The sequence below is a fragment of the Mastigoproctus giganteus genome, chromosome 7 (genome assembly GCF_048544385.1).
Source record: "Mastigoproctus giganteus isolate SK-2022 chromosome 7, ASM4854438v1, whole genome shotgun sequence".
NCBI lineage: Eukaryota > Metazoa > Arthropoda > Arachnida > Uropygi > Thelyphonidae > Mastigoproctus > Mastigoproctus giganteus.
In genome coordinates, this window is record NC_143581.1 from 155768144 (window position 1) to 155788436 (window position 20293).

The 20293-nt window shown below is 38.3% G+C and overlaps 1 protein-coding gene across 1 annotated transcript in view; it reads right to left on the reverse strand.

Annotated features, from left to right (window-relative positions):
- The window catches only part of LOC150083272 (sodium channel protein para-like), a 1345866-nt gene that overhangs the window by 1035820 nt on the left and 289753 nt on the right, over positions 1-20293 (reverse strand). Inside the window, exon 7 of the mRNA XM_090377950.1 lies at positions 9000-9066. Coding sequence (XP_090234076.1) covers positions 9000-9066 — 67 coding nt within the window. The remainder of the gene's footprint in view (positions 1-8999; positions 9067-20293) is intronic.

The following is a 20293-nucleotide window of genomic DNA, read 5'->3' on the forward strand; positions in this document are numbered from 1 at the left end:
GTTCAGGATCTGGATGGAGTTTGCGTTGTCTACAGAAGTGGATGGCAACTGTTTTTTGCTGCGAGAGCCGATAGCCGTTGAGGCTTGCCCATTGTTGAATTTTATTAAGTGATATCTGAAGCTGTCTTTCAACAGACCTCATATTTTGAGAATGACAGGAGATGGAAAGGTCATCTGCATAAAGGTAAGTCTCAACTGTATTTGGAAGCTGCTTAGTGATAGAATCTATTCTCAGAGCAAAAAGAGTGGCACTCAGTACTGATCCCTGTGGAACACCTTCCTCCTGGATGAAAGTTGTGGAAAGGGCATGTTGGTATCGAATTTGAAATGATCTAGTATGTAAGAAGTTCTCAATAAATATAGGAAGGTTGCCTCGTAGTCCTAGAAGGTAAAGATCACTAAGTATACCATACCGCCAAGTGGTATCAAAAGCCTTCTCTATGTCTATTGAAACCATTACTAGATGTTCATGTTTGACAAAAGCATTACGGATGGCAAATTCAGCCTTGACCATAAGGTCTAGGCATGACCTGTTTTGACGAAAGCCATATTGACTATGGCTCATTAGCTGTTCCGACTCTATGATCCAGACGAGTCTTCGGTGGATAATTTTCTCAAGAATTTTGCTGAGGCAGCTTGAGAGAGATATGGGTCTATAGCTATTCGGGTTGGATGGATCTTTTCCAGGTTTCAGGAATGCCAAAACTGTACAGTGATGCCAAGAAGCTGGAAAAACATTTTCTAAAAATATGCGATTGTAAAGGACCAGGAGGCAGCGCAAAGCTTTGTCATCAAGATGTTGTAGCATGACATAATAAATCCCATCTGGCCCGGCAGCACCATTGCGGGCAGTTTTAATGACATGTAAAAGTTCAGAATATTGCAGAGGTTTGTTATATGGGAGAAGACGGGCAGTTTGAAAATGAATAGCATGCTTTTCTTCAGTGTTTTTAATTCTTTGGAATGAGGTAGGATAGGCTGTTGCTGCTGAAATTTCGGCAAAAGTATTTCCCAAAGCATTAGCTATATCTACTGGATTAGAGAGATCTTTCCCATTCCAAGAGAGGATTGGAGAAGGTATGGTAGGAAACTTACCAGACAGCTGTCTAATTTTTTTCCATATTATTTTGGAATCAGTATTTCTGTGAAAACTAGAGGCAAAACGGATCCAGGATTCTTTCTTTGCTTGCTTTTGTATGAAGCGTGCTTTTGCCCTTAACTTCTTATAGTTAATAAGATTGACTGTGCTCGGACATTGCCGGAACAAATTCCAAGCTTTATTTTTTGCTCTCTTTGCTGTGGTGCATTTGTCATTCCACCAGTAATTATGATGCTTTCGGCCCGGGGGATTTGATAGTGGTATTGTATTTTTAGCCACATTTAGAAGATGCGACGTGATGTAATCTGTGGCATCATCAATATGTTGGAGGCGGATTTTTTCCTCATCAAGGTCAATTGACGATTGAAATTTTGCCCAGTCTGCTCGGACAAATTTCCACTTTCTGCACGGTTGAATTGAAGGAGTCTTTGCTATCAGAAAGTTGCATACTATTGGAAAGTGGTCACTGCCCATGGGATCATTTATTACATTCCACTCTATGGTTGGGACTAGTACTGGTGAACAAATTGTGAGGTCTATTGCTGATGTGTGTCCTGCTGGGAGCTGTACGTGTGTCGGTGCACCAGTATTGAGTATACTGAAATTTAGTGCCTCTAAAAAGCTTTCAATTAGTCGGCCACGTCTATCCAATTTGGGAGAACCCCATAATGGGTGGTGCCCGTTAAAGTCCCCTAATATACAGAGAGGTGGAGGTATCTGTATAAACAGATCTTCAAGATCTCTTAAAGAGTAAGAACGGTTTGGTGGTAGGTAGATTGAGATAAGTGTTATTGCACTATGGAGAGTTATGCGAACAGCAACAGCTTCTATTTCAGTTTGGATTGGGATATGTCTAGTTGGGATCTTCGAGTTTACTAGGATTGCTACCCCACCATGGGCAGCATTAGCGGTATTTCGATCTCTTCGATAAAGGCAATAGTTCTTTATCGAAGGAGAAATTTGTGAGGTCAGGTAAGTTTCCTGTAGACAGAAGGCAGCTGGAGAATATCGGTTAATTAAGTATTGAATATCGTCGGTGTTGCAACGAAAACCTCTGCAATTCCATTGTAAGATACTGTGGTTCATTTAGGTTTAGTTGAGGATGATTCATCAGACTGTTTTTTGTTTGAGCACTTTTTCCGGTCTTTTTTTGGGAAGCTGGGGCGCCCAGTATCCATAGTGTCATTTGCATGAAGTTCTAGTATGGGTTCCTCAAGATCTGAGTGTACATCTACTTCCATACTATTGGTGGATGATTCAGGTTTCTTGTTGTCTTTGGTAGTTTTTAATTTTTCTTTATCATGCGAGACTGTCCGAGTATCAGTTGGGATGCTGATTGGAGTGTTGGTCGATTCACTGGTTTTAGTTTGATGTGTGTCTTTTCCTGAATTAGATAGTGTATTTTTAACCCAATTAGCCATAGATGTGCTGGGGGGTATTGATACATCTGTTTGTACTGCTGTTGAAATAAAGCTTCGAGTGTGAGACGCATATGAACGACTGGGCATGGTCAACATAACCTGTCTGCGTGCCTCAGGGTATGTGACTTTGTGTTCAATTTTATACTTTTGAATTTTCTTCCCTGTTTTCCACATTTCACAGGATTTTGAAAATGCTGGGTGACTTTCTTTGCAGTTAGGGCAAATGGGACTTGATGCTGAACAGTCTGCTTGTGTATGTTCCTTGGAACCACAAATAGGACAAATAGCTTCTCCTCTGCATGCTTGTTGGGAATGTCCATATTTTTGGCATTTAAAACAACGAATCGGGTTAGGAATATAAGCCCGAATTCGGCAGTTTAAATAGCCAGCTTTTACTGAGGATGGCAAATCTGGGGTACTGAAGGTTAAAATGATTGACCTAGTTGGGACGAGATTTCCATCTTTTTTGGTCATTATGCGTTTGGCGTTGGTTACTTTTTGATTACTCAGTTCTTGAACTAATTCCTCTTCTGATATTGTAAGTAGGTCCCATTCGGTTATAACGCCTTTCGAGGAATTTAAGGTGTTGTGTGGAGTAATAGATACTGGCAGGCCACCGAATGTAGTTGTTTTGAGCAGCCACTCGGAATGTTTGGAGTTGGCTGTTTCAATTAATAGGTCTCCAGATTGCAGTCGTTTAACCATTTTTGGTGTTCCAGCAATCGATTCCAGAAATCTTTGGATGACGAATGGTGATAATTTGCCTACAGGTTGGTTGGAGAGAGAGTGTATGACCAGAAAGTTTGGCATTTCATTGCACTGAACTTCTCTTCGGAGCCTTTTTGCTTGGTTCACGTCTTCATCATTAGGTTTGTCTAGCCTTGAGTTTGAAGGCTCTAGAGGTGGATATTCATTTTTATCCATCGTTGCTCCTTTTAGCCCTGGGGGATAACTTTTCCCCCAGATTACCGGCCCCGCCACGGGGAGGCAGGAGCAGTGCCGCTCGGAGGCCAAGCGGTTGAAGTGTTAGTTGGTTAATAGAACAAGAAATATAGGAAAAAGAAAGGTGAGTTTCCTTTCTGTGTTCTAACTTGTGGTTTTCAAGTATAGAACTAGTTATAAAAGAAAGGCTTTTGGTAGAAACGTAGGAACTTAAAAGGAAATAACTTCAATCACTTTAGAAGAGCGCTCTATATATCACCAGAATATCGCTTGGCCTCGAAATACGCTTGGCACCCGGGGCCACAAAACATTATGCCACTATGTACAAGTCTGGAGGCTTCATTTTAGGAAGGATGTAGAGTTGCTAGAACAAGTACAAAGAAGGGCAACAAGATTGGTGAGAGGAACAAAGGGGTGCTCTTCCCAAGAAAGGCTTAAGTTCTGAAAATTGCAGTGCCTGGAGAGTAGGCACCTGTGAGGTGATCTGATTGAGGTGTATAAAGCCTTGAATGGGTTGAGCAAGCTACATGCTGATGGGATTCTTCCTTTTGCTCAAATTAAGAACCTGAGAAGGCACAGATTCAAAATGAGGAAAGACGGTTGTAGAATAGATGTGCGGAAATTTGCCTTTAGCCAGCCGGTAGTTGATTGGTGGTAACAGACTTCCATCTTTTGTTGTGGAAGCTGATAGCCTAAATAAATTTAGGGCTCAGCTGGACAGGCATTTGGAATGAATGGAGGGGTGTTTGCTAATAGGGAAAAGGAGGTAATTATTCCTTTGTATAAGGCAATGATAAGGCCATGCCTTGAGTACTGCATACAGGTCTGGGGGCTTCATTTTAGGAAGGATGCAGAGTTTCTTGAGACAGTACAGAGAAGGGCATCAAGATTGGTGAGGGGAAAAAAAGGGTAGTCTTATGAAGAAAGGCTTAAGTTCTGCAAATTGCAGCGTCTGGAGACTAGGCACCTGTGAGGCAATCTGATTGAGGTGTATAAGGCCTTAATGGGTTGAGCAAGCTCAATTCTGATGGGATTCTTCCTTTTGCTCAGATTACAAACCTGAGTAGGCATAAATTCAAATTGAGGAAAGACAGTACAGAATAGATGTGCAGAAATTTGTCTTTAGCCAGCAGATAGTTGATTGCTGGAACAGACATCCATCTGTTGTTGTGGAGGTTGATAGCTTAAATAAATTTAAGGCAGAAATGGCCAAACATTTGGAGTGAAGTGAATGGGTGAAATGGGAAGATTTTTTTTTTTTTTTTTTTTGGCTAATGCTGCTTGCTTGCATCATATATTTGCTTTCTTGCATCATATGCCTCAACTAATCCTTATAATATATAAATAGCTAACAAGGAACTGCTAATTTGCATAATGAATGCCTCACATACATATATAACATCCAGAGAGAGAGAGAGAGAGAGAGAGAGAGAGAGAGAGAGAGAGAGAGAAAATAATTACAAAAACTGACATGAGTGGATGGTTTGGGGATAAATTTGACTTCTAAGGCATTGTTTCTTTCTCTTTCATTCTTTCTTTCTTCTGTTTTTTTTTTAGAAGTTTTTAATAGATTTTAAAAACTTCTAAAAAAAATTAGAAATAGTAGTTAGTGTTACTGACTCAGTATCAAAATGCTCTTGAAAGCTACATCAGGTTGCAGCAGATCAGTTAGCTATCTGCTTATTTATTTATTTGTGAACTATTTCGTGGAAGTAAAAACACCCCAGCACATCTGCTGATGGTTTAATGGTAAAGACAGGTGATTTTTTTTTTAACTTGAGTGTCGAGACTCCAGCAACAATACCTCTCCGTCATACAAGTTATTTTCATATGTAAAAAATTATTCATTTTACATTTTCACAAAGATCTAGTATGCAGCAGGAAAGGGTCTTGTTGATAACTCTGTGGCCACAACTTCACAACAACTGATATTATCAGGAGCCATTGTTCACAAGCAGTCCAGTAGTTTCATGCTAAGGTGCCAACACTTTCATAAGGCATGTCTTTGCAGTTTTTACAATTTATTTATTTACTAGCTTGGTATGGTAGTTATTGCATGTGCATCAGCACTATAGAAAACTTAGCTATAGGCAAATTGTGAATGGCCTGGAGAGCCAAGAAATTTGAGTGATCAAGAAGTTCATTTCTGATTGATATATAGTGCTTCCTGTTGTACTGAGAATTATACTGTTTAGAAGTTTTCCTGAATACCCATAGTACATCTATAAAAGGCAACTTTCTGTTTATTGCACATTAACATTAATCATACTAATCCACTAACCTGTTGAAGCCACTTGGTCACTCACCCCCCCAAGCAGCTTGGTGGCACTGCTTCTTCTCTCAGGTATCAGGGCCTACACTCCCCCAATATACCAGGTTTGGTATGGCAGGAGAAGGAAACTGCTCTCATCCTAAGGCTGAAAGGAATGAAATGGATAACACAAAACTGTCTGCCTATGGGTCTTCAGATCCAAACTTGTCTCATAGATAGGATGATGTGCATGCATCAAATGCAAAGAGGCACAAAAAAGGCAGTACTGACATTGCTGTTCCTACGTTTTAAACTCTGCACTCCATGACAGACCAATCTCTGAGTAAACTATCTCAATTCTAGTTAAGAAATATCTTGAAAATGCTGGAATTTGCAGAATCTCGAGGAATGTTGATAATGAACACTTTTTTCAAGAAAAGGGTGAACAGAAAGTGGACATGGAAGAGCCCAAATGGATTAACAACTAATGAAATTGACTTCATCCTCACCAACAGAAGATATATTGTGAATGATGCTACTGTCCTGAACAAGGTAAATGTTGAAAGTGATCACAGAGTGGTTTTACGATCCATTTAATAGATGTAAGAAAAGAAAAGGAATAAAACTGAGTTGAGTAAATAATATGAAGGTCTTTGAGATAATAAAAGATGAGAAAAAGCAGTATGTACTGGAACTTAGGAACAAGTTTGAGCCTCTGCAGACCTTTCAGGACCAAGATGGGTAGCAATACAGAAAGACAAATGATACTGAATCTGAAGAATAGTGAGTGTGTACTTACAAATAAAAGAGAAGGCATAATTCAAATAGCAGAAGACTACTATAAAGTATTTTATAAGGAGCAAGGGAATGATGCCAGCAGTGGGGAAGATGGATCACAAATTAGCAACACATACATACAACATATCCAATATCCTTCCTGATGAAGTAGAGCATGCATTGAAGAAAATGAAGAATCAAAAAGCCCTGGGTGAAGATGAAGTTACTGTAGAGTTGTTAAAATTGGGAAGAAGAGACATGACACAGAAACTAGCAAGACTCTTCACAAAATATATTAGGAAAGGTGCGACCGCTAAGGAGTGGAATAATGCAATCATAATTTTGCAGCATAAGAAACATGCCCCACATCTACAAGTTGTTCACAAGGGTCATTACTAACAGATTAGAAAGAATTCTTGATGAGAATCAACGGAAAGAGCAAGCTGGCTTTAGGACAGGATTCTCAACTATGGATAACCTTCACATAATATCACAGCTAATAGAGAAAGCAAATGAAAATAAAATGCCATTATGCCTGGCATTTGCGGATTTTGAAAAAGTATTTGACTCCATCCAGTACAAGGCACTGTTCCAGGCACTAGAAAGATAAGGCACTGACATCCCTTACATTATGATTTTGAAGAAAATATATGAGAATGCTATCTCTTTTATTAGACTAGACAAAGACAGTAGCAATTTAAAATTAAGAAAGGAGTTTGACAAGGAAACACAATATCTCCGAAGTTGTTTTCTACTGTCCTTGAAGAAGCTTACAGAAGATTGGACTGGTTGCAGAATGGAGTCAATGTGAATGGAGGGCATCTAAACCATATACAATTTGCAGATAACATTGTGATCATAAGCCATGATCCTGAAGAATTAGAGGAACATCTTAATCAGTTATGCAGAGTTAGTAGGGATTTCAGACTAAAGATGAATATGGTTAAAACAAAAGTAATGATGAACAAGTGTGCCACAGGAAGGGATATAATTATTGAAGGAGCAGAAATTGAAAAGGTGGATTCACATACTTATCTTGGACAGGATATTAACTGTAATAATGATAAACGGCTGGAAGTCAAGAGAAGAATAAATTTCGGATGGATAGCATTCAGGAAATATAGTCACATACTGAGGAGTAATATCTCAATTTGTCTGAAATGTAAAATAATGAAACAATGTATACTCCAAACCATGACTTATGGAAGTGAAACTTGGACACTCAGCAAAAGAATGGAAGAGAAGCTGAAAACTACACAGGAAGGAACTGGAAAGTTGCTAGAGAGGCCCTCATCCTGTAGTGGATTGAAAATGGCTTATGATGATGATGATCTTTTAGTCATTGTGAACTCATATAAAACCCATTAAGTAACATATACATTGCATTACATATTTAGCATGTTGACAAATTTAACAAATGAAACATTGACAACAATTTGACAACATTGACAAATGTAAAGTACTACACATGGGAAACAGCAACCCCAGAGCAACGTATCAACTCTGTGGTACTACACTGACAGTGGTAGAGAATGAAAGGGACCTGGGGGTGGTTGTGCAGGCAGATATGAAGCTCTCTGAGCAGTGCAGACAGGCTGCAAGAGTAGCTCATGGTGTATTGTCAATGATATATAGGAATTTTTCTAGCAGGGATAAGGAGGTGATTATTCCCTTGTATAAGGCAATGGTCAGGCCACACCTAGAGTACTGTATACAGGTCTGGAGGCTTCATTTCAAGAAGGATGTAGAGCTGCTGGAACGAGTACAGAGAAGGGCAACAAGATTAGTGAATGGAACAAAGGGGTGCTCTTACGAAGAAAGGCTTAAGTTTTGCAAATTACAGTGTCTGGACTGCTGCACTGCTCAGAGAGCTTCATATCTGCCTGCACAACCACTCCCAGGCACCAGTGAGGTGATCTGATAGAGGTGTATAAAGCCTTGAATGGTTTGAGCATGCTCAATGCTGATGGGATTCTTCCTCTCACTCAGAATAATCACCTGAGAGGGCATAAATTCAAATTGAGGAAAGACAGATGTAGGATAGACATGCGGAAATTTGCCTTTAGCCAGCGGGTGGTTGGTTGGTGGAACAGACTTCCATCCCTTGTCGTGGAAGTTGATAGCCTAAATAAGTTTAAGACTCAGCTGGACAGGTATTTTGAACGAACAGAGGGGTGAAGTGGAAGTAGTTTTTTTTTTTTTTTTGGCTGATGCTGCATAAGCTTGCTTTCTTGCATCAAATGCCTCTACTAATGCTAATGCTCGATTTTATTTTTAAAAAACGTGCATCATGAATAATTATACATATTGAAAATTTTGGTCATTAGAACACTTTTTATAAGAACCACTCTTTATAACAAACAACAAAATAATTGAGTTCTTTTTTCTTTTGTATAACATGAAAAATACCAGCTTCTCAGAAAAAAATAAAAATAAATAAATAAATAAATAAACAATAGTAATATAAATCACCAGACTTTATGGTTCCTAAATGTAGTTTTCAACTGACCTGGCACCTGAGGAGTTTCCACATAAAACATATCGTTCTGTTGTTACATTATCCTCTAACCAATGTGCTAAAATAAAATAAAATATAATATAATTTAGTCCAAAAAGTGAAAATAACTCTAAGCACTTAATTACTGAAAAGATTTTTTTTTTAAATCTGAGTTGTGAATCCAATTACTACATAACAGTACAATAGCTTCAAACTCAAGAATGGAATCTAAAAGAAAAAAAAAAAATTACAAATAAAATTAAAGAACTAATACATAGGATTAATAGATAAAAAAAAGATTTAAGTGAAAAACAATAGGATCATTACACAGGGTTTTAGGAAAATATGGCAAATATACAAATATAAAAAAAAGTGAATGTGTGTGCCATGTATGCACAAAATGTTTTAGGTGAAAATATCTTTGATGAAAATGTGAACGGAAATGAAGCAAATTACGTCACTTCCTAAATGACACTAATACAAGCACTAACATTGTTTGGTAGAGTAAGTAATAGGGCTTGCAAACCGGTTTTATAAAACCGGTTAAATCAGTTTTCATATTGAGTTGTTAAAACCGAAACCGAGCTCCTGAAACCGGATTCGAATATTTTCTTAGTTAGCCTTCGAATACAGTTTTTTGTTCTTCTTTTGTTTGTTCGTTTGTCTGGATCGTTCAACTGCTTTATGTTTTAAACATGTATTTTATTTTATTTTATTTTATTTTAAGGTACGAACCTCATGGGCAAGTGGCCCAAATCTAGGAGGGGTGCCTTTTATCTTCCCACCTGTATCATGGCACGATGCAGGTGTACTCATTTAGGACTGAGTGAGTCGGAGCGATAGCGTAAAAGAAAATGCTCAACATTTCTCCGTTCCATCTATCTTGTTCGCCAGGCAAGTTATGGAACGCGCTTTATTGATGCACCCACTAGAAACAGATTCGCTGAATATTGCATCAAATTTCAATCGTAGAAAGTTTTTTGCTTCTTTATTCCTATTAAATTTGCGATCAAATGTCTCCAAAAAGCAGCTTCACCAAAAATACAATAGATTTAATTGGGGGAAAAAATTGCAAGTAAATAAATAAAAAATTTCTTTAGTGAAAATTTTGAAACTTGCCTCGTTTAGGCTCTTCATTCAGTGCTTGTGGGAGTGACACATAGTATTGTGCCTTTGTTATCTTCAATATTTTTATTTAAAATTGTCGGTGATATAAATTCCTACTAATTAATATTTATTACTCTTAATATGTCTAAGATGAAATCAAATGTATGGAATTATTTTGCTCGAAAAAGCAAAGATGAAGCACAATGTTCGAAATGGCAGAAGATAATGAAGTCGTCTGGAGGATCTATATCATCTTTGATGTTGCATTTAAAGAAAATGCATCAGATTGACATTAAACAAGATAACAGTGAACCTCCCGTAAAAATGGTAAGAACATTAGAAAACTTTATCGTTAAAAAATCTATGGAAGAAGAGATTTCAAAATTAGCTGCTTTAGATGGATTTTCTTTTAATTCAATTGACAAGAGTGAGTTTATACAATCAAGCCTTCACCTTCAGAGAAATAAATACGATAAATTACCACCAGCCTCAGTGAATGGAATTAAAAATATGGTTCTGAATTATTATAAAACTAAGAAAGAAGAACTCATTCAGCATTTCAAAAATTCATTGGTTTTGGGTGCCCGGTATTCATTGACTCTAGACGAATATATGTCTATACAAAATAAAAGGTATATGAATATAAATGTGCATTCAAAAGACAATCATTGGTCGTTAGGTCTTATTGAGATTAATAGTTCACTTGATAGCAGAAGAACTGAGCAAATTGTGAATGGACTCTTGAAGGAATTTGGTTTGAACTTGGATGAGGATATTGTTGCCTGCACCACCGATGGAGCAGCAATGATGATTAAGTTTGGCAAGCAAATTACGCCTAATCATTAACAATGTATAGTCCATTGTATACATCTGTCAGTTATAGATATACTTTATGAAAAAGCAACCAATTATGGTGTCACAGTCTCTGAGTCTCCCAAAGACAATGAAGAAAATGAAAATAATGAAGAAAGTAGTGATGATGAAGAAGTTGAAGAAAGACAGCAAGGCATGCTTTATCAAACCGACTTTACCGATGAACTAATTTATTTCTTCAGTCCAATGGTCAATATTGCACAAACTATTAACAAAGTCAGAAAAATTTGCAAGCTTTTTTCGAAAATCGCCTACCAAAAATGACGTATTACAAAATTTTGTTAAAGCAAAATTTAATGGGAAAGAATATAAACTTATATTAGATTGCAAGACTAGATGGGATAGCACATTCTATATTATTGAGAGATTTTTTAAATTGAAAAATTGCATTCCAAATGCTCTATGTGCAGTACTGTCAACTGAAGCTGTGTCTGACGTTGACTGGAAAACACTTGAATTGTTATGTGAAACTTTGCGACCAGTTGAAATGATTCTGGAGGCTATAACCTCAGAAGATACAGACTTACTTAAAGCAGAGTCTTCAATAGAATTTCTGCTTGCTGAGCTTGATACAGCAGAAAATCCATTCGCTTTAAAGTTTCACCAAAGCCTTTTGCAGTGTTACAATGCAAGACGAAATTGCCAAACTGTGGCTTTGCTGAGCTATCTACACAACCCCAAAAATTTAGGAAAGAAGATTCAGGTTCAAGAACTTCTGATTTTCCAAGTAAGCAAGTTTTGAAAAAGCATGCTGAAGAGATTTATCAGAGATTATTTGCAAAACATTCCGAAGGAGTCTTAGCGTTGAATGAAGAAACTGAAAATAAACGAACTGTTCTTTTAGAAGAAAACAAAGACTCGTCTAGTTCCGATGTTGGAGATACACTCATGCGAGAGTATGATAGTGTAATAAAGAGATTAACTGAAGAGCCTTCAAAATATCCGAGTGAATTGGAAATCAGCAAAGAATTTAAAATTTCGGAGGCAACCAGCAGTAGAAGTGAAAAGCTGGAGAAAGTTTATAGAGCACTGCTGACCATTAAACCAACCAGTGTCCAATCTGAGAGAGTTTTTTCGATCACTGGTCTCTTTAACACAAAAATAAGGTCAAGTCTATCAAGAAAAATGCTTAATATACTGTGTTTTTTAAAGGATCATTTTCAGAAAAAATCTGAGCAATAAATAGTAAAGTAATTTCCCCAAGCTGTTTTTTTTCACTTTATTATTATTATAGGGCTTATTTTTTTTTTGTTTACTATACGAGAAGATAGTTTTTATTCAAAGGATTTGAATACAATTTGTAATTTTGTATAATCTCAAGCTGGTTACTTTTTTGGAGCATTTTAATTTTTTTATTTTTTTACTATAGGAGGTGATAGATTTTGTTTAAAAGATTTGATTACGATTTGTACAATCTACCCAAGATAAAATAAATACCTGGGTTATAAGCTTTTAATTATTTTCCCTAAGTCTGAGAAAATCGGTTTTAAAACTGGTTTTAAGAGTAAACTTCGGTTAAACTCGGTTTTGAAATTTCTCGGTTTTATGCAAGCCCTAGTAAGTAGCAGGCGTGAGCCCATTACTTACTGATGGAAGGTTGAATGTCAATAACACTACTCTTTATTATAAAGGTGATGGCCAATTCGTGGATAACAACGTCACAGTGGCAACGAAGTTCTTTGACTTTTTAATCAACCTTTGGAATAAGAAGTCCAACGCTCGAAGAGTTGTTAGTAGTAATGACAGTTAATGACTACTATTACTACTAACTACTGTTAACAATACAGCATACCCTCCTCCTATTCACTGTTAGTTAATAGTTATTACTACTAAAATTATCTGTAATAGTTAGAGGTTAATTATTAACCAATTAATGTTAGTAGTTATTACTATAATGTATAATGTTATTAGTATAATGTTAGTAGTTATTACTATAATGTATAATGTTATTAGTATAATGTTAGTGGTTATTACTATAATGTATAATGTTATTAGTATAATGTTAGTAGTAATAACTACCAACATTATACTCTTAGTTAACTATAAACTTAATGTTAATAGTTAAATGTTAGCAGTAAAAATTATATACTATACATTGCTAGTTTTAGGAGTATAACTCCTAATTGTATACTACTATATATGTCACCCCTCTGCACCTCCGCAGCCAGATGGGCAGGAGCAGCAGTGCATAGCACTCACTTCTTGATTAGACTGGGGTTCGAGCCCATGGCCACCAAATATGGAGGATGCGGAAAGGTCAGGGAATGACCACCGCATATCCCCGGAGCAATATGGCCTTAGTTGCTAATGCTCCTAAAAACCAAATAACAATGTCACCCCTCTCACTAGTGGACGAACCCACTGCTTGGCAGGTATATATGTACACTGCATCACTGCATTCACATAGACGGTAATTCGATGTCAGTGTATGGATAAACATCGTGAGTTAACCAACTTTGAAAGAGGGATGATAGGGGGTGCCCAATGCATGTGTCACTCTATCCTGGGCAACGAAACGCAGTCACCCTTCTCTCTAGTTGATGAACTGCTTGGTGGGTATATAGTTACGCTGCATCACTGCATTCAGGTAGATGGTAATTCTGTCTGCATTCATGTGTAAATCACCAAATTACGGTGAATTTGTGAATGAGCTAATTTTAGCATACAGAGAGCTGTTGTTGTTATTTGGTTTTTAGGAGCATTAGCAACTAAGTCCATATTGCTCCAGGGATATGCGGTGGTCATTCCCTGACCTTTCTGCATCCTCCATATTTGGTAGTCACGGGCTCAAACCCCGGTCTAATCAAGAAGAAACATGTGCTACGCACTACTGCTCCTGCCCACCTGGCTATGGAGGCACCATACAGAGAGCTGGAATGCAACATGTCATTAAAGCTTAATTTCCTACATTCCCATTAAGACTTTTATCCTGAAAACTTGGGAGCAGTCCCCAATAAACATGTTGAAAGGTTTCACCAAGATATTTCACAAATGGAAAGAAGATACCAGGGAAAATGGAGTCCAAATATGTTGGCAGACTATTGTTGGAATTTCGTTTGGGAGACCAATAGACGATTATAAAAGGCAAAAAACAACAAAGTGGAGTTTTTTTTACCAAATAAACATTTTTATAAATAGAATAAGGCTATGTATATATTAAGCACAATAGCATCATTAATACACAGCCATTTCTGAATAAACAGAATATTTATAAGGTGGCATCGTTTTAAGTTATATCTCATATTGTGAATACCTTCAAAACGAGTTGCCATGATATTGCACTACTTCGAATAAGTAATGCTTCACCTAAGGAGAAGACTAATGTTACTTATTCTCAGATAGGTACCACCACCCAGACTGCACCATTTCAGGGCTATCTGGCCCTTCTTCAGTGGGTGGGTAGGTACCCAAGTGATGCAATGATGGCAAAACAGTTATGAAGTATAACTCCAAAATATGAGAGATGCCTGATGGTGTATGATGTATTTAGAGGGCAAAATAGCCCTGAATCATGCCATCTGGGTGGTGGTACCTATCTGAGAATAAGTAACATTAGTCTTCTCCTTAGGTGAAGTGTTACTTATTCGAAGTAGTGCAATATCATGGCAACCCGTTGTGAAGGTATTCACAATGAGATATAACTTAAAACAATGCTGCCTTATAAATATTCTGTTTATTCAGAAATGGCTGTGTATTAATGATGCTATTGCACTTAATATATACATAGTCTAAATTTGCTCGCAGCTTGAGGCTCTAGCCCTAAATGCATCTTAGTCTAAATAGAATAAGGTTAATAGATCCATTGTTCAATATTTAGTACTGTATGTATCACTTTCTTAAAATATATGAAATCTTTTTTACTAGAAACTGTTTTTCACTTTAATCCCTTCTCCCTTAAAATTGGTGGATGTTACAGCAATATGGTTGCCATATTTGAATTCAGCAACATTAAATCTACAAGAATCACCCTGAATTTTAACAAGTAGTGAAAAAAAAAAAATTTTTTTTTTTAGTCAACCAGTGATTGTGATAATTATCACAATATAAGCCTATTTAGTTTCAACCCCTCCCCCTCTTCCACCTCCTGAAAATTTCCAGTCACAACTTTAACATTGCACCTCATTAGAAATAAAGGAACTTGCACTATCCCTGTTCGACAGTATCAAGAGTGTATTGGGAATATGCCATTTCCGGAATAACATCTCATTGTGGACAGCGCTGTGAGCAGAGAAAGGTGGTGGATGAACGTGGCCGTTGACGTCTGTCTCTCATTGTTTCAGCCAACTGGAGAGCGACAGTATCACAAATCACCACCAACTTCAATGAGGAAGATGCCAGAAACATCTCCACCAAGACCATCAGGTGATCATTAGCCGCAATAGGTTATGGGAGTTGCCGACCCACCAGTGTCGCATTGCTAACACCACAACACAGGACTCTACGCCTCAACTAGGCGAAAGAACATCGGCACAGGTCCCCGGATGATTGGAGACTGGTCTCCTTGGTCTGATGGGTCCGTTTTGTTTTTCAAGCAAATGGAAGGGTGCATATTTGGGGGAACCACACAAAACTATGCACCTGTCACGTCAACAAGGTAGATGGAAGGTCGGGAATGGTCTGGGGTATGTTCAACTGGCACATGTTGGGACCTCTGGTACATCTAGAATCTAGATGCATCTCTGAACAGTCCAGGTACATGCAGGCCATCTGCATCCCTTCATGGTCATCGTGCACCCACAGGGAAATGGACTCTTCCAGCAGGACAATGCACATCCCTACAGAGACGTGGTGATTAGAACATGGTTCAAAGAGCATTCCGCCCATTCATCGGACATGAACCCTCTAGAGCATCTTTGGGATGGTGTGGAACGGTTCATTCAAGCTTTGGATCCTCCACCAAGAATGCAACAGAATTATGGACAGTGGTGCAGCAAGAATGGATGGAAATACCTGTGGAATGCTTTCATGGACTCAATGCCTCGCTGTGTGACTGCCCTTATCCAGGTGGAAGGTGGGCCTACCCATTACTAGGTTGGTATCCTATGATTTCTGTCCACTCAGTGTACTCCTATTCATAGTTAACTATATACTACTATATACTATAACTACAAATCATATACTACTACGTAGCTCAGTAGGTGCCACTCATATGGCAGGTTAGGTTCTAAAATCCTCTGCCAAAAAATGAAAACCACCGAAAAGTGGAACATAGCCTTTTTTCATTTGCAAATGCATATAAAAGCTTAATAACATGTTTACACTATCATATGCTCTAAACAGACAGAATCTCCAACAATAAAATGGCACCCAACTCCCTTCTCGGACTCGGCTGCTGAGTGTGTCATGCTGACAAAGCGGAACAAGCACTGAATATAATGAACATGAATATAATTGAAAACTGCCGTTTAAGCAGAATGGTGAAAAGCAGGGCCCTACTGTATATGGTTGGTAGTTATACTAACCATATACTATATACTAGAGGTCTGCACATACCTGGGTCGGGTACAATTATTGAAATGAATTGTTATTTCAAACATTTTGGGCTATTTCTAACATTTTTTATGTATTTAAATTTTTCAAGTTTTTTTTTTTTTTGAAAAAATTTGCACTATGTCTGTTGACACTTAATTGGCCAATAAGGCACACTGACAATGACTCTAAAATTCACTGAAATTTGTACTCTTTCATGGACATAACCCGCCATCACTGCAAGCGCTGGAAGAAATTTTAGTGCAGCCAGATTAGCAGCGTAAGAGCATTGAAAGTAGTGACAGTGTTGACTATTTTATTTGTGCACAACAATTTGCAATAAAAATCAAGTGAAGAGAAGGTAGCTGGTCGAGGTGGATATCATTATTCATTTTGGAATTATATTAAATATGTTAAATTGAAAATTTATTATATATATTTTTTTCATAATTAATATTGTTGTATAAATATTAATATTCAATTTAGAATCTGAAAGTTTATTTCTTTATTATTATGAAACTTAGCATTAGCATTAGTAGAGGCATATGATGCAAGAAAGCAAGCTTATTCAGCATCAGCCAAAAAAAAAAAAAAAAAAAAAAACACACCACTCCCATTTCACCCCTCCGTTCGCTCGAAATACCTGTCCAGTTGAGCCTTAAATTTGTTTAGGCTATCAACTTCAACAACAAGTGATGGAAGTCGGTTCCACCAACCAACCACCCGCTGGCCAAAGGCAAATTTCCGCACATCTATCCGACATCCGTCCTTCCTCAATTTGAATTTATGCCCTCTGAGCTGATTATTCTGAGCAAGATGAAGAATCCCATTGGCATTGAGCATGCTCAAACCATTCAAAGCCTTATACACCTCTATCAGATCACCTCGCCGGTGCCTAGTCTCCAGACTCTGTAATTTGCAAAACTTAAGCCTTTCTTCGTAAGAGCAACCCTTTGTTCCATTCACTAATCTTGTTGCCCTTCTCTGTACCCGTTCCAGCAGCTCTACATCCTTCTTGAACTGAGGCCTCCAAACCTGTATACAGTACTCAAGATGTGGCCTAACCATTGCCTTATACAAGGGAATAATCACCTCCTTATCCCTGCTAGAAAAATTCCTGTATATCATTGACAAGACACCATGAGCTACTCTTGCAGCTCGTCTGCACTGCTCAGAGAACTTCATATCTGCCTGCACAATTACCCCCAGGTCCTTTTCATTCTCCACCACTGTCAGTGTAGTACTGCAGAGTTGATAAGTTGCTCTGGGGTTACTGTTTCCCATATGTAGTACTTTACATTTGTCAATGTTAAACTTCATTTCCCACCTCTCAGCCCATCTGTTCAACCTTTCCAGATCCTGTTGCAGCAGCATAGCGTCAGTGGTGTACTTAACAACCCTGCCACCCTTTGTATCATCTGCAAACTTGGACATTAAACTTGATATACCATCATCAATATCATTCATAAACACCGAAAACAACAACGGACCCAACACTGAACCCTGAGGAACTCCACTAATAACATTAGTCCACGTTGAGCAGTGTCCATTGATTACCACTCTCTGTCTTCTGCCACTCAACCATCCCCTTATCCATAGCAGCAATTTGCCTCCAATGCCACACTGCTCCAATTTTTGCAGCAGTCTTCCATGTGCAACAGTATCAAAAGCCTTTCTAAGATCCAAATATATAATATCAAAGTTATTCCCTGCATCCAGTTCTTTTGTGACTACATCATAGTATCCAATCAAATTGGTCAGGCAAGACCTGCCCTTAACAAAACCATGCTGCGTCTGAGCTATAACTGAATTCTTGTCTAGATGATCCTGCAGTGCTTCTTTAACCAGTGCCTCCATTAATTTACCTGGAACAGAAGTTAAACTAACAGGTCTATAATTGCTTGTGTCAGCCTTTGATCCTCCTCTGTGAATTGGGGTTACATTTGCACATCTCCAGTCTATGGGTACCTCCCCTGAGTCCAAAGAAGCTCTCATAATTATGGCTAGGGGTTTGCTTACCTCCTTTGCTGCCTCCTTTAATATAACTGGATATATCCCATCCACCCCAGGTGCCTTTTTTATGTGTATCCTCAACAATCTCTCCTCCACTTTCCTCTCAGTTATTGCAAAATCATCCAGCTCACTGCCAATGTTTACTTTACCTACATCATTCTCCTTCCTGAATAACTCCTCATGCGTGAATGTAGATGCAAAATACTCGTTTAGATTGTTAGCCACCTGAGCAGGATCCTCAACTGTTGAACCATCAATATCCAGTGGACCAATCTGATTCATCCCTTTCCTTCTTGAGTTTAAATAGGTAAAGAACTCTTTTCTGTTTTTCTTTGCATCCTTTGCCAAGGATTTTTCGTAGTCTGCCTTTGCCTGCCTAATCTCCTTTGTGACTTGGTTACAGACCAACTTATATCTATCATAGGCTTCCATGTCACCCATTAATTTGTATGTATCCCATGCATTTTTCTTCTCTGCCACATGTCTCATTAGTTCATCTGACAACCATTTAGGCAAAAACCTTGAACAATATTTCTTAGTTGGTATGTAAAGCCTGGTAGCTTCCAAGATTAGTTCCTTGAATGCTTCCCATTTTGAGTTTGCTGTTGGTAACATCATCAGTTGGTACCACTGTATAGAATTTAAATACTGTCTCAGACCATCATAGTCGCCTTTACGAAAACAAAAACCCTTCCCTTTACCTCTGATGGTAGTTACCTCCTTGAGTAAATCCCACTTCAACACACTGTGATCACTGCCACCTAGTGGTTCATTTATCTGCAGATTCTTCATGCATGAAGAATCACTACTGATAATCAGATCAAGAGTATTGCTCCCTCTTGTTGCCTCACGAACATGCTGATGTAGAAAACAATCATCCAATAAATCCACAAAAGCCTTGCTAGTGTGCGAGTGACCAACCCACAAATTCCAGTCAATATCTGGGAAATTAAAATCCCCCATTATAAGACTCTCTGATTTACTGGCCCACTCTATTTCCCTGTACAATATCTTATTATACTCATCAGAGTCATTAGGCCTATAGCACACTCCTACTCTCAATTTTGATTTCCCTATGCTTATGTCACACCAAACTGACTCGACACTGCCCTGTCCATCGATGTCGACTGGCTTCACTTCCTTGGACTTTATGTGTTTCTTAACTAATAGCATAACCCCTCCTCCCCTCCTGTCCTGGTTTTTTTTTTGGTTTTTTTTTTTTTTTTTAGGATCATTAGCAACTAAGGCCATATTGCTCCTGGAATATGCGGTGGTCATTCTCTTGGCCTTTCCGCATCCTCCGTATTTGGTGGTGACGGGCTTGAACCCCGGTCTAATCAAGAAGCGTGTGCTACGCACTGCTGCTCCTTCCCACCTGGCTACGGAGGCGCCTCTCCTGTCCTGTCTATCCTTTCTATACACATTGTATTCCCCAAATTCCAGTTCCGCATTCCTTATATCTGTGTGACACCACATCTCTGATATCCCAACAATATCTGCCTTTGATGTTTTGAGCAATACCTCAAATTCATCAAATTTATTTACCAAACTCCTAGCATTGGTGTACACGCAGGTATACATGCACCTGTTTCTATTCTTGGCTACCCTAACACAACCCATGTGTTTACTTATACCGCAATGACTTCCAGCAGTCTCTGAAATATCCTGCATCTTGTTTTTCAGGCTTCTGCTCATTTCAATAGAAGCAGTGCAAGAATCACTTCCACCTCTGCCAGTGGCTACTGTTAATCTATTAGTCCTTGTATCCCCTCCCCAACTAGCAGTTTTCCGACCCACCTAACACTGCCTCGACAGCATCAGCAAAAATTCTTGCACCCTTTCTA